This window comes from Macrobrachium nipponense, chromosome 6 (genome assembly GCF_015104395.2).
Source record: "Macrobrachium nipponense isolate FS-2020 chromosome 6, ASM1510439v2, whole genome shotgun sequence".
Taxonomy (NCBI): Eukaryota; Metazoa; Arthropoda; class Malacostraca; order Decapoda; family Palaemonidae; genus Macrobrachium; species Macrobrachium nipponense.
In genome coordinates, this window is record NC_061108.1 from 67,988,488 (window position 1) to 68,003,631 (window position 15,144).

Below are 15,144 nucleotides of genomic sequence, written 5' to 3' on the forward strand. Positions count from 1 at the left end.
AAGTAACTAAAGTGATGCACCATCCTAGTTAACAGGACTTGTTTAAGAGAGGGTCTTCTTACTTTAATTACTCATATGTAAGAAATTAAAATGTATGAGGTAGAATCCTATTGGGGCAAAATATATTACAGTAGTATATTGATATGTAAGAAATTAAAATGTATGAGGTTGAATCTTATTGGTGCAAAATATACAGTAGTAGTTATATTGATTTAAGAAATCCAGTAAGGTAAAGGAAATTGTACAACCATATACAGGTTACTATGGGTTTTGTACTGTCATTATTTTAGACGGTGACAATGTATGTATTAGTTATTTTAACAGATTTACAAAAGTTTGTAGTAGATTATAACTATTAAAGGTTTTGTGACATGTTAAGGTGACTTGTAAGTTGTATTTCATGAAAAAATCATTTTGCCCTGGAGAAAATAAAAATTCAAGCACTGTTTTTATTGCTCGATAATGTGATGGTCTTTGGACTTATATTTTGAAATGTTTTAGGTAAATGTATCGCAAGTCAGAGTGGATCCACTTTCTTTAGCATCAGTGCATCATCTTTAACATCTAAATGGATCGGTGAAGGTGAAAAAATGGTTCGAGCTATGTTTGCTGTAGCAAGGTAAGTACTGTTTGTAATATAGTCATTGATAAATTGAACTATATAATATATTAAAAATGCTAGCAATCAATTTTACGGATGCACAAACAGCTACCATATACTATGTTTGGTAATATCAGTTCTCATATTCTGTATGTCTATTCCAAGTACTATACAGGCAGTCCCCGGGTTACGACGGTCTCGGCTTACGACGTTCCGAGGTTACGACACTTGTCAATAGACATTATTTCCAGGTTTACGACGCATGTTCCAGGGTTACAACGCATGTTCCAGGGTTACGGCCTACAACGCTCATTTGGCAGATGAAATATGACACCAAAAATGCAAAATAATCAATTTCTGGGCTCAGCCCGTGTCGCTTTGTGAAATATCCTTTTAGTTCATATTTCTAAGGTAAAATTTGCTAACATTACCAGAGAAAAAACCAAAATGGAATGTCAGAGCATTCTGACTCGCTCACCCTAAATAAAAGAGGGTGTCGGTATGGTTTCTGGGGCGAGTGAAGCTACTACCACGGGCCTCTTGTCATTTAGATATCTCCTTCACAAAATCCCCCTGCTAGAGAGAGCTGATACACAGCCCGCGCCAGCAACTGCTACTACCAGCGCTCCCACGCCAACACCAGCACCTCTAGCGGCCATCCTTTCTGTTAGCAAGATCTTACACGCACGTGTTTTTATTTGCTGTGTGTTTTTCGCTTACCTTTTTGGATTTATCCCTTACGATGGAGCTTCAAGCTATTGCTGCAACTAAGTTAAGTACTGCCTAAGTGTTTCACGTAATTTTAGCCAGTTAGGGTCCGTTTTATTACCTTTACGTATTTAGGTTTTATGACGGTGCAGATTTTTTTCCTTCGTCAAATAACTTTTTATGTACATGCAACTTCCCCGGCAGATATATACTTAGCTATAGTCTCCGACGTCCCCGACAGAATTTCAAATTTCATGGCACACGCTACAGGTTGGAACAAGTGATCCACCCCCCTGCCGCTGGGTGGTGGGACTAGGAAACCATTCCCGTTTTCTAATCAGATTTTCTCTGTCGCCGGTTCCAACAACACCCGTGTTGTTGGTCCTCCTGCTTTGGATTTCGTTTTCGCTTGCCGTGGATCTGTTTGGACTGTCTTTTGGTGACGTATTGGATCGTAGCTTGGCATACGCTTTTGTAGACTTTTCTTTTGGATTTGCTTTTTACAATTCTCTCACGATGTCAGAAGTTAGTACTGTATATAGTGTGTGTGCAATGGATGACTGTAAGGTGAGGCTTCCGAAGGGTTCGGTAGATCCTCACACTGTATGCATGAGGTGTCGGGGGAATGATTGCCTCTATTAATAAAATCCTTGTGCTGAATGTGAGGGTTTGAATGAGGAAGAATGGAATTCTCTTTCTTCTAATCTGAGGAATTTAGAGAAGGACAGGGTTAGGAAAGCTTCATCTAGAAGCTCCAGTAGGTCTCTTACTAAACGAGCTAGTTGAGGAGATTTTAGACCCTAACCCTAATGGAATTGTTGCAGGCCTTCTCCTCCGGTGTCAGCCCTTCTCCCTTCATCGAACCTGCGGATTCGTCTCTGAGATAGCTGAAATGAAAGCCGCTATTTGCAGGATGGAATTGCAGTTGCTTGCAATGGAGAAAGGTAAGAGTGCTGTGGAAAGATTGTGCAGTGTTCCAGTGAGTGGAGGGGGCGTCTGATCGGCTCCGCAACGCTCCAGGCCCAGTGGAGGAGGAATGTCGAAAAAACCGTTAGGAGGTTATAGAGAATCCCCACCGGTCAGCGTCCCTTCGGCAGGTCCTGTTGTCTCGACCCAGGCTGCCATGGATCGCCACAGGAAAGGCATCCTTCGGAAGTGCCTTTTCTTTGTCCGATTCGGCTTCCCCGAGGCGCGGATGGAGTTCGGCTGAGGAGTCGAGCCCTTTGAAGAGATCCTGGAAGGCTCCCAGAAGTGTTTTGGACTCCAGCCTGGAGCGCTTCCCTGAGGAGTCTCCATATGACACGAAGAGAGCCAGGAGATTCCAGGACAGCCCTTCTTCTCGTTCGGCTCTTCCCTCTTCTCCAAGGCCTCGCTCACCTTCTCCTGGGGGAGATCAGGAGAAAGTCTACTAAGCTCATTCTTGTGGGCCTTCAGGAGCAACTGACGACTTTGATGGGTGCTTTGGATAGGATCCCCCCCTTGTAGGAAGGACATCGCGCTTCGGTCAAGAAGTCAGACCTCTCTCTCGGACAGAAGATCTCTCTTCTCACAAGAGACGTGCTTCTCAGGACAGGAGCCCTTCGCCGAGAATCTCTAGATGCTTGTCTCCTGACAGGAGCTCCTCTCTCCGCAAGCGCTCCTCTCCAAGCGCGCCTCTCCCCTGTTAGGCGCTCTTCTCCTGCTAGCCGCACATCTTCTAGCAGGCGCGCGCCTCTTGGTCGGTGCGCCTCTCCTAGCAGGCGCTCTTCTCCTGCCAGGCGCTCTTCTTCCAGCAGGCGCTACTCTACCCCCGGCGGCGGCGCTCTTCTCCTGACAGGCGCTCTCCTCCTGGTAGGCGCGCCTATCCTCGCAGGCGCTCTTCTACGGACAGAAGCGCCTCTCCTACCGGACGTTCTTCTCCTGTAGGCGCTCCTCCCTGTCAGGCACTCTTCTTCTTCAGGACGTGTTCCCCCTGGCAGACTCGCAGGGGAAGTGGCCTCTTCTCAGGAACGTCTTCGAGCGGTCTGTGGAGGAAGACCTGGAGGACGTCTTGGAGGAGGAAGCCCCCAGTGCCGCGGGGTTTGTCAGATTACAAACTTTTAGCGGCTTTGTTGGTGCAGGGAGTTTGGAGACTCCCTTAGCCAGCTGCTCCTCCTTCTCCCCGATCGCTTTTCTCCAGCACCAAGGCCGTCAAAAGATCCTCCTTCCTCAAGATGCGTGCCCACCATCTCTATGAAGAAGGCCTGCAAGGATTTGGGGAATGGCTATGGTCCGGAGGAGGCAGGCAGGCAAGACGGTCTTTTCTTTTCCTCCTTCCAAGCTCTCTGGGGAAACACCTGGCATCTGGTACGAGACAGGAGAAACCGATGGGGTTGGGACTCTCCTCATCGGCGGACGCGGACTTCTCAACGTTGGTGATTCCTCTAGAAGACATTCCCTGGCTGCTGCTAAGACGACGTGGGGCATGAACGAGTTGGATCATTTCCTCAAGGGACTTTTTAGAGTGCTAGAAGTCTTCAACTTTTTGGACTGGTCCCTTGGTGCTCTGGCGAAGAAGACTCAAGATCCCGAGTTCCTAGGACCGGAGGAACTCAACAGCATACTGCTTGTATGGATGAGGCAGTTAGAGACGGCTCGGGGGAGATTGCCTCTCTCTTTGGAGCAGGACTTTTGAAGGAAGAGAGCGGTCTACAACTCCTTCCTCACCAAATCTGTGTCTCCTGTTCAAAGAGCTTCTCTTTTGTACGCGCCCTTTCGAACCAACTGTTTCCACAGAAGTTGGTCAAGGATATTTCCTACTCCTTGGCAGAGAAGGCAACTCAAGATCTATTGGCACAGTTGTCTAGGAAGGTAGACCAGCGGTTTCCTCCACCAGGAAGGAGAAGTTTTCCTGCTCAGGAGCCCTTTTTCGAGGGGGCCCTTCTCAGAGATCTTCCTTCAGAGGCTGCAGACCCGAAGAAGTGGGTTAAGTCTTCAATCAGACCCTTCAAGAAAACTAAGTGAAAATCAAGTCCTCCAGACAATGGTAGGTGCCAGACTCCTCAAGTTTGCAGAAGTCTGGGCACAGAGAGGGGCGGGACAGCTGATCCCTCTCTATTTTGAGGAAGGGATACCTCATCCCCTTCAGAGAAAGGCCTCCCTTGACAACAACTCCAAGGGAGTTATCAGCCAGGTACAAGGACCCTGTTCTGCGAATGACCCTTCTTCATTTGGTGGACCAGATGTTGGAGAAGGAGGCCATAGAGCCAGTTCAAGATCTCCACTCTTCGGGATTCTACAATCGCCTGTTCCTCGTTCTGAAAGCTTCAGGGGGTTGGAGACCTGTTTTGGACGTAAGCGCCTTAAAACTTCTTTGTCGAGAAGAGGAAATTCTCATGGAGACGACCTCTTCGGTCTCGCTGCGCTTCGTCCAGGGGACTGGATGGTGTCCCTGGACCTTCAGGACGTGTACTGCCATGTACCCATCCATCCGTCATCAAGGAAGTATCTGCAGTTCATGTCCAGGGAAAGATTTTTCAGTTCAGGGCCTTGTGCTTCGGCCTGTCGACGGCCCCTCAAGTTTCACGGGCCTCATGAAGAATGTAGCCCAGTGGCTGCATCTGGAGGGGGGTGAGGCTCTCGTTTTACCTAGACGACTGGCTAATTCGTGCCGAGTCGAGGGATCGATGTCTGGAGGACTTAGACTTAACTTTGAAGATGACCCAGTCCCTGGGGACTGTTAATCAAACCGGGAGAAGTCCCAGATGGTTCCCAGTCAGAACATCGTATATCTTGGGGATTCAGATGGATTCTCAGGATTTTCTAGCTTTTTCCATCCTGGGAAAGATAGAGCGATGCGTGGAAAAAGTGACAGCCTTCCTAAGAAAAGATGGTGTTCCGCGAGGAGTGGATGAGTCTTCTGGGGACACTTTCGTCTCTGGAACAGTTCGTTTCCCTAGGAAGACTACACTTAAGGCCCCTTCAGTCTACCCGAGGCGGATGTGGGACCAGAGTTCGTAGGACAAAAACCTCGCGCTCAACCTGACTGCCTTCAGACTATCGAAAGACTTGTCAGAGCGAGGGGCTTTTTGCTCAAGGCTTCTAGTGCTATCGCCAGAGCCCGTAGGACTTCTACCTTGCGAGTCTACCAGTCGAAGTGGGAGGTGTTTAGAAGATGGTGCAAGACGCAGAAGGTATCCTATCCAATACCTCTGTGGACGATATTGCTAACTTCCTTCTCTTTTTAAGGAAGATTGTAATCTAGCTGTGCTGACAATCAAAGGATATAGGAGCATGCTAGCCACGGTTTTCAGGAACAGGGACCTGAATATCTCAGAGGATAAAGACCTTCATGATCTTATCAGATCTTTTTCAAACAAACCGCCGAAAAACGAAGACCTCTAGGCCCCCAGTTGGAACTTGGACGGTTGTCCTGAAGTATCTGATGTTCTAATAAATTCGAACCTCCTCAAGCGGCTTCTTTCAGAGATCTTACTAGGAAGTCTCTGTTCCTTATTGCTCTTGCTACTGCTAAAGAATTAGTGAGTTGCAGGCTGGATGGCAGAGTGGGATTCCAAAGGGGACCCGTTCAGCGATCTGCTCCTTTAGATCCTTATTCTTAGCCAAGAATGAGAATCCCTGTAAACCCTGGCCCAGAAGTTTTGAAGAAAGGGGCTCTCGTCTTTAGCGGGAAAGGAGTTAGAGAGATCCCTATGCCCTGTCAGGATCTTTGAAATTCTATTTAGAGAGGAAGAAGAAGCTGAAGGGCAACCTAGAGAGTCTCTGGTGCTCAGTCAGAGATCCCACAAGGCCTATTTCAAAGAACGCACTGGCGTTCTTTATGAGGAGTATCATAAAGAAGCACATGCGTGTGAAGAAGAGCAGTTTTAGGCTCCTTAGAGTGAAAGCTCATGAAGTGAGGGGCCATTGCTACATCTCTGGCCTTTCATAAGAATATGTCGCTGCATGATCTAGTTGCGTCTACATTCTGGAGATGTAATTCAGTGTTTGCCTCCCACTATTTGAGAGACGTTAGAGTGCGTATGATAAGTGCTTCTCTTTGGGGCCTTACGTATCTGCGGAATCAGTGCTGGGACAGGGAGCTGAAACTAATCCTTTTTAATTTAGCTATTCTTATTTTTAAGTTGATATTGTGTTTTTTATGGTTGTTTGGGGAAGAGGGGTTAAGAAGGGGTTAGGTGTACCCCCTCGGAAGAAAGGGGTTAAGGTGTTACCCCTCCCTTTCAATTGTTTAGTTCTAACACGGGTTAGAATTGGTCAGGTGGTCGGGATTGGTTTTGTGCTCCTTGAAATTGCCAGGGGTATAGGTTCTGTCATGTTAAGTGGGGTAGCCCCCAGTGACAAGATCCAAAAAGGTTATGTCATGTAAAGTGGGTAAGCCCACCCCATTGACAAGATCCAGAAGAGGCTCTCAGTCATAGGTCACTACCTCGCTGAAGCTCTTGAGGCAAAGCAGATCATAGACAGTACCTCCCATGAAGTCTTCTGCCCATTCAGGTAAGACCCAAGGTTTTTATAACCTACACATAAGTTGTTTCCTGTTTTTTTATATAGTTTAGCTGTCCCTCCTACCCTACCACCAAGGGTGCCAATCAGCTAGTATATATCTGCCTGGGAAGTTGCATGTACAAAAATGATATTATTTAGATATAATGAATTTTGCCTACATACTTACCCGGCAGATAATATATTGGTTAATGGCCCACCCACCTCCCCCTCATGAGACAGGTGGAAGAGAAAATCTGAAATACCGAAAACGGAATGGTTCCTAGGTCCGCCACCGAGCGGCGGGGTGGTGGATCACCTGACCTACCTGTAGCGTGTGCCGTGAAATTTGAAATTCTGTCGGGGACGTCAGAGAGTATAGCTAAGTATATATCTGCCAGGTAAGTATGTACAAAACTTCATTATATCTTAATAATATCATATTTGAAGGTTTTTTTTGATGAAGAATGCAGTTTACTAGTTTTCAATGCACCCAAAGCATTAAAGTAAGGTTTTCTTAGGATTTTTGACGATGTTCCGGCTCACGACGCGTCTCAAGAACGGAACCCGTCGTAACCCAGGGACCTCCTGTAGTATATTTATATTCTATTTTAGTCCCTTTCTGTCCACTCACCAACGTAAGTTTTTGGTAGATGTGGTAATGTGTATAGCTAGTTCTCAGTTGGCTAGAATAAATTTTTTGTGATAAAAATGCAAACTATTTCTTCAGTAATACATCAGAATTCTTGTATTGTATATGCAAAAAGCCCTCACACTTTCTTGTATAGGTCCTAAACATGCTGATTTATATTGATAGTAAAACAAGACAAGCAAATGAAAGATCAAACCCAAATGAACATTGGGCTTTCAATAATTATGTTGAATCCCATTGTAGGTAAATAAAAGACGCCTGGCTATGTGAATAAAAGGTATTTTAGTAATTTCTTTCATGTAGATTAAATAAGTTGGGTGATAATCCAAATAGTATAAAATATGCTGCTTGGAGTAGGTGAATGGAGCAACTGCCTCAACATTGGTTGGAGGGCGAGAAATTGGTTTATGCTGCATGGTATTGCAGTTTTCTTTTCTGAATACTTTGCGTGCATATGTAATTTTTTCCTTGAGCATTAAATTAATTATAACAGATCAATGATTGGCAATTTTCAGGAGTATTTTACCAATCAACTTATCAAGAAAAATTTTAAAATGTCATTGACTTCTTGCCATCCTTTATGGGTTGATGACATGTATGGCATAAAAGTCTAGCCTAGACTTCTTATTTTAATATAAGGTTACAATAGATAAAATATATAAGTAAAGGTTACAATAAGAAAGTAATTTTGACTTTATGACTAAGAGGTCTATTGTTCTCTTGCCAATGCTTCGTGTTCTTTAGGCCAACATAAATAAAAGTAATTTTTTTCAGCATATGGGTGCGGATATAGTTTTTGTATCATACTAAAATTATTTTCATATTCATGCAATAAAATTGTACATATTGCAGAATAAGGTTTGAATGATAAGGAAATCTTGTGATTTAAGCATTTTATGGGCATAGGTCTATGTGTAGCTTGGGCTATGCCAGTGATATCTAAAAGCCCATTGTTTGCTTGTGATTGATCTTAGTATAGACTGTTTTATACAAGTTTGTATTTTGTGGGCTTGCATTGTTATATTATCAATGCAAATCGGCATGATTATGATTTGTAGATGATATGAGGGGTCTTTGTATATACAGTGGACCCCCTGTATTCGCAGGGGATGCGTACCAGACACTCCCCACCGCAAATAATTAAAACCTGTGAGTATTTAGAACCCCTCTAAAAAAGCATATAACTGCCTATCTTGAAAGTTCAGATACCAAATGTATACCTTAAATAGCATCCTATTTCCAAAATACCTTAAATTACTATCCTATTTCTGAATTAACTAGATGATGAAAATGTTCAAAAGAATTTAAAAACCTGATGCATATGATGCTGAACGTATCAGTACTGTATGACTGTAATCCCATTAAGGTACACATAGTTGAGTAACAAAATATAAAAATGCAAAAGCTAGCAAAAATTTGTGGTCCATTTGTTTCTTTTCATCTTTAGGAAATTCATGCCATCACATTGGCAGCTTATTTAATTGTGTTCATTTGATGAGATTATCTGAATTCTTGGTGTTTAGTCAACTTTTCACATAGTTTGAGGGGAGATAAAATGTGGCTAGCAGTTGCAGATAACTTATGATATGTAGTTAGCAAAACTGGTTTGATATGGTTTCATATGCTGGAAAATTTGTCTTTCAGATGCCATCAGCCAGCTGTGATATTTATTGATGAAATTGATTCGCTTCTTACCCAGCGATCAGACACTGAACATGAGAGCTCCCGTCGCATCAAGACAGAATTTCTTGTTCAATTGGTTAGTAAGTTGATATAATCAAATGTAAATCAGTTATTTTAATTACAGTTTGTTCCGACACGGGATACAAACCTTTCGGTCCTTTTACAATAGGAAGGTTACTAGCGGCAGCTGGATAGGTCGTAAGCTTTCGAACAAGGGGTTCGGTAGTTAACTGCTTGTCCGACAGTGCACGCGCCGCGCGACTGGGAAGTAAAGAATCACTTTTGCTTTCGGCCTCACAGCGTGTGGATGTGTGTATCTTCGCTCTCTGCCCGCTTCATCGTCGTTTGCTTTCGTATGGTTGTATTTTCTTACTCTGTTTACGTTGTGAAACTGATCTGTAAATACACTCATTTCAACTTTATTTTGTGTTTATTACCAATTGTGATTGATCGGCAATGGATTCACCACACCCTCCGATTGTCCGGTGACTGTGCCCCGGAACTGAAGGGCGTAAGTACGGAAAATTCCGCAGTTTTCTGGAGATCGATCCCCATGTTTTGTGTGCTCGGTGTTGGGGGCACGAATGCTCTCGCACCGAGCCTTGTGAAGTGTGTAAAGATTGGTCGGAGGTGCAGTGGGGCTTGTACGAGGGCAGGAAGAAGCGAAGGCCTGCAAAGGAGTCGTTGGAAAGCTCTCCCGCGACTCCTTTGGTAACGGACACTTCGTCGTCTTTCCTGCCCCCTGCTCAGCTCCCACGTATGGCACCTTCCCCTTCGGGGGGGGTATCCAGGTCCGATAACCCGACCGTTGCTTCCACAGGTGCTTCTGCTGCGAGGGACGACCTTGGTCAGGTGTGGGTGTCTTTGGGCTTGCAGGGCGTGCCCAGTGTCCAGGGGCTGCTTTACCACCTAGCTGGGTCTGCTGCGGTCACGCATGCTACGGTGACCACCACAACCACCACCCTGTCAACTCCAGGGTACGCTGCCCCCCCTCACCTGGTGTATTCTCCCCATGCTGTGTATGTTTCGCCTACCACCTCAGTGCAGGGTCCGATCGCCGTACCGAGGGGGGGCGTGCTGCCGCTGCCGCCCAGGTTAGCCGTGCTGCCTCGGCCTGACTTCTGCTGTCCCAAGAGCTCGCCCCTGGACCTGCCGCCGATCCCTAAGATGTCGCTGACGTTGGCCCAACCTTCTATGATGACCGTACTGCCTGCCGTACCCACTCAGATGTTGCCGATCGTTCCTGCCGTGACTGCTGTACCTGCCGTTCCTGAGATGTCCGCACCTGCCGATGTCGTTCCTGCTCGTGGCGTTGCTGTTCCCGACGTTGGTCTATCCGGACAGGTGCGTCCGGGCCCTGTTGCTTCGGCAACAGCAGCCCCGGCTCCGCCCTGGATGGTGTCGTCGTCGTCTTCGTCGTCGTCGTCGTCGTCGTCTGCCGCCTCTCCCCCTTCGACTTCTAAGGCTTCAAAGCCGAAGGTTGCCTCCTCCCCTCCTAAGAAGTCTCACTCCAGTGTGACGGGGGGTTCTTCCACTGGTCCTCCTGCTCCTTTGGGAGCGGGGCCCGTCTCTTCTTCCGCAAGGAAGAAAACTACGGGGACCAGAGGGTTACCGACTAACACTGGTACTTCCTCGCCTGGTGTCAGAGGCTCTGCCACTGCATCAGGTTCCGTCTCGGTCTCTCGTTCACGAGAGGTACCGGGTGTACGGTCGCCTACCGGTGACCGTACAGCCAAGAACCAGACGTCAGAGCTCGCTCGGCGTCAGGTTCACGGCACGAAGCGGAAGACTGGTGACAGCCGCTCAGGCGACTCTCACCAGACCAGCTCTCGCTCTCGCGGCGATCAGCTGGCTACCCGGGCTGACGTGACGGTCTCTGACCGGCCACGTGCCGAGGCTGGGAAGAGGTCCCCCCGATCGCTGGTGCCAGCCATGGTGTGACGCGCCGTGAGGACAAGCATGGTCTCCTGCAGCCCTCCAAGCCCACCGGTTCTGCCGGTGAGCGAGGGGGGAGCGTCAGGTATGCCTCTCCCGTACCTTCAACCTCCTCAGGTTACACTGGGAGGAGCGAGGTATTGCGGAGTGATCGTGAGGGGTGCGCCCTGCATGATCCCGTCACGACGCCGTACGTGCCAGGCACGGTCCTTGGACCGACCAGGACGTATGCGCAAGTGGCAGGAGGAGACCGAGAGGGGTCTGTCGCCGTTCCCCCTCTTGAAGGGGGAGGGTCTCGGGAGGTGCTCCTGTTCGAGGGACTGGACGGTCCTACGCCTCAGGATGCAGTGACTCCCGAGATCCAGAGGAACTTTGCCGAGGTTATTGCGCTGATTTGTCAGCACGACGACCTTGGGGAAGGGTCGCCGCTCCCACCTTCAGAGCCCACGTCCTGGCTCGAGTCGTTTTGGGGCCCGAAGAGGGAACCCAAACTGACGGTGGGGTTGCTGCGATCGGAGCTGGCCGATTCTGTCTTGAACCAGGTTGAGTCTCTCGTCTCCGGACAAGAAGGCTCTCTCAGGTCGAGCAGATCGAGCAAGCTGCTTCCACCTCCTCTGCTGTGACAGCGGTGTTTTTACGTGCCGTCAGAAGATCCGATGCCGCCCAAACAGGTAAACCCAGAGTTAGCCAGGCTAACTCCGGGTGTGTCCTCAGCAGCAGCTCCTGTCTGAGGAACCTATGGTTCTCGCAGCAAGAGGCACTTGGCCTGGAATCTACCGCCATGGCAGCTTTCCAGGCCGTCTCCTGGATAGACCTGTGGTCCCTCACAGTGTCTAAGGTCGCAGCCAACTCCGGGGGAATTTCCCCCGAAGAAGACTCGGCTTTCAGGAGGCTTTGCCAGTCTGGAGGAAGAGCCATCTCCTTCCTCGCCCAGCAAACCTGTGGGCAAACCTGGTACTTCGCCGTAGGGACGCAGTCCTTACCTGGGTATCCAGGGCGGCTGGGCGTGAGGCGGCGTTAGGACTTCGAAATGGACCAGTATGGAGTTCCTCCTCTCTCTTCCCAGGAGAGATGGTGGACGCTGCAGTGGACAGACGGCGCACTGACGACAGTGACCGTCTTGTTCGCCAGGCAGTTACGAAGGCTTCTGGGCAGCCTCGAACTGCGGCCAAGCCCAAGAGCTCGGCTAGTGCTTCCTCGGCTGCTAAGACGATAGCCTCGTTGAAGCCCCAAGGAAAGACTCTACCTTCTTCGACTTCTGCTAAGGGGGCCCGTAACCAGCCCTCCTCCCAGCCATCCTTTTCACGAGGAGGGTCAGGGAAGAAGTCGAAGAAAGGGGGGAAACGCTAGGGACGGCGTTCCCCCTCACCTGCTGCCGGAAGTGGGGGGGGGTGCCTGGCGAGCCATTGGGCAACTTGGCAGCGCTACGGTGCTGAGACCTGGATAGTAGATGTCCTTCGGGAGGGATATCTATTACCCTTCGAATCTCGGCCACCCCTCACCTCCAACCAGGTCCAACAGCAAACTTATGTTCCAGGTTCTTCGAAGGACGTGGCATTACGACAGGAGATCCAGTCCATGCTGAGCAAACGAGCTGTAGAGATCGTCATGGATTGGTCACCAGGCTTCTACAGCCGTCTTTTCCTGGTGGAAAAGTCTACGGGGGCTGGCGCCCGGTGATAGATCTCTCTCCCCTGAACCAATTAGTTCGCCAGACTCGGTTCACGATGGAGACGGCACGCTCCGTGCTCGACTCCATGAGGGAGAAAGATTTCATGTTTCCAGTGGATCTGAAGGACGCGTATTTTCAAATACCCGTTCATCAATCCTTCAGAAAGTACCTCCGCTTCATCCTCGACGGGACGGTGTACCAATTCAGGGCACTTTGCTTCGGTCTCTCAACCGCCCCACAGGTGTTCACGCGAGTGTTCACTCTGGTGTCTGCTTGGGCCCACTCGCACGGGATACGTCTTCTGAGGTATCTCGACGATTGGTTAGTCCTGGCGAGCTCCCGCTCGCAGTTGTTGCAGGACAGGGATCGACTACTCAAGTTTTGCTGCGATCTGGGGATCGTGGTGAACTTCGAGAAGTCAGATCTCGAACCCAAGCAGAGGATGAAGTACCTGGGTATGCTGATCGACACGGTAGCAGGGCGAGTTTTCCCCGCAGACTCGCGGATCAGCAGATTCAGGGAGGCAGCCAACCAGTTCCTGTCTCGGCAGGAACAGGCAGCTCAGCGATGGCAAGTTGTGATCAGCCACCTGTCGTCACTCGAGAAGTTAGTCCCTCACGGGCGTCTTCACCTGCGGTCTCTTCAGTGTGGAGACTAAAGGAGAGTTGGTCACAGGCAACAGATCCTCCATACTTCCCCGTGTCCCTCATGCTGGAGGTAAGGCAGGACCTAGCCTGGTGGCTCGACGACAGGAACCTCTTAAGAGGAGTGCCTTTACGCACCACCACCACCACCACCCCCCCCCCCCCCCCCTCCTGGAGATGCTGCTGTTCCCAGACGCATCGACCGAGGGATGGGGCGCACACCTGGAGGAGTGCTGACTTCAGGAGTGTGGGACGATTGCGACAAGCACCTTCACATCAATGTCCTGGAGCTCAAGGCAGCATTTCGCTCTCCAGAGTTCCAGGACCGCTTGGTGGGACACTCAGTGGTGTTGATGTGCGACAACACCACGGTAGTGGCTTACGTCAACAAACAGGGGGGCCTAGTATCTCTCCCGTTGTACCAGTTGACACGGCAGGTGCACGAGTGGGCCGAGGCTCACTCAATAGAGCTGTCAGCACGCTACATTCCAGGGAAGAGGAATGTAGTAGCAGACAAGCTCAGCCGTCGGATCAGGTGATAGGAACCGAATGGTCCCTACACCAGGACGTGGCGGAAAGGCTCTTCGACCTGTGGGGGCGACCAGTTGTGGGATCTGTTTGCCACCCGGCACAACAGAAAACTTCAGGTTTTTCTTTTCTTTTCAGCCGTGCCGGACCCAGTGGGCAGCTGCAGAGGACGCTCTTCAACATCCGTGGGACAACCTCTTCGCGTACGCCTTTCCCCCGTTCAGCCTGATTCGTGAGGTGATCAGTCGAGTACTGACCACCCCGAATCTCAGGATGAGCCTGGTGGCTCCCAAATGGCCCCAGGCCATTTGGTATCCGGACCTGCTGGCTCTTCTCGCAGGAGAACCGAGAGAGATTCCCCATTGGCACAACCTTCTCGCCCAGCCACACGTAGAACGGTATCACCGAGCAGTCCAGTCTCTACAACTTCACGGCTGGCTGTTATCCACCATCTCTTGCGAACGAGAGGCTTTTCTCGTAGCGCAGCAACAGAGATGGCTGGAAACGTCCGTCAGTCCTCTGCAGCTGTGTACCAGGGGAAGTGGGCCGTCTTCTGTGGTTGGTGTCGTAGACGGGGTCTATCTCCTCTCAGAGCCACTCTTCAGCAGGTAGCGGATTTCCTCGTATTTTCTTCGCCGAGAGAAGCTCCTCTCTGTCCCCTTAGTGAAAGGATATAGAGCTGCCCTGCGGCACTAGTCCTGAAACTGAGGGGATTGGACATTTTGAATTCGTTCGAAATCTCCTTGCTCATGAGGAGCTTCGAAAGGTCTTGCCCACCCAGGGAACTCAAGCCCCCTGAGTGGGACGTGACTCGCGTCCTTAGGAGTTTGACTCGAAGACCCTTTGAGCCATTCTGAGAGTCGTCAGACAGGGACCTGACCCTCAAGACCCTCTTCTTGCTGGCCCTGGCATCGGCGAAGAGAGTAGGGGAACTTCATGGTCTTTCCTTCGACGTACGACACTCCAGGGGATGGGGATCTGTGACGCTCGAGTTTTCGTCCCGAACTTCGTTGCAGACTCAGAAGCCGTCGATCCCTGACGATAGGTTTGAGTCTTTCACAATCCCCTCCCTAATGGACTTCACCGGTAATGATGCGGATGAGATGCTGCTTTGTCCTGTGAGGGCGCTACGGCGCTACCTGAAGAGAACTCGGCACCTCAGGCCTGAGTGTCGACACCTCTTTGTTAGCACCGGGGTAACCAAGAAAGAAGTATCCAAGAACACTTTTTCTTTCTGCGTGAGGTCATCAGGAGAGCG

The 15,144-nt window shown here is 49.5% G+C and overlaps 2 protein-coding genes across 2 annotated transcripts in view; one reads left to right on the plus strand and one right to left on the minus strand.

Moving 5' to 3' along the window:
* LOC135216212 (fidgetin-like protein 1) overlaps nt 1-9,201 on the plus strand; it is a 72,609-nt gene extending 63,408 nt beyond the window's left edge. The window contains exons 3-4 of the mRNA XM_064251347.1: nt 502-619; nt 9,069-9,201. Coding sequence (XP_064107417.1) covers nt 502-619; nt 9,069-9,201 — 251 coding nt within the window. The remainder of the gene's footprint in view (nt 1-501; nt 620-9,068) is intronic.
* The window catches only part of LOC135216549 (fidgetin-like protein 1), a gene marked incomplete at its 5' end in the record, with an annotated part of 288,347 nt that overhangs the window by 135,454 nt on the left and 137,749 nt on the right, over nt 1-15,144 (minus strand). The window lies entirely within an intron of this gene.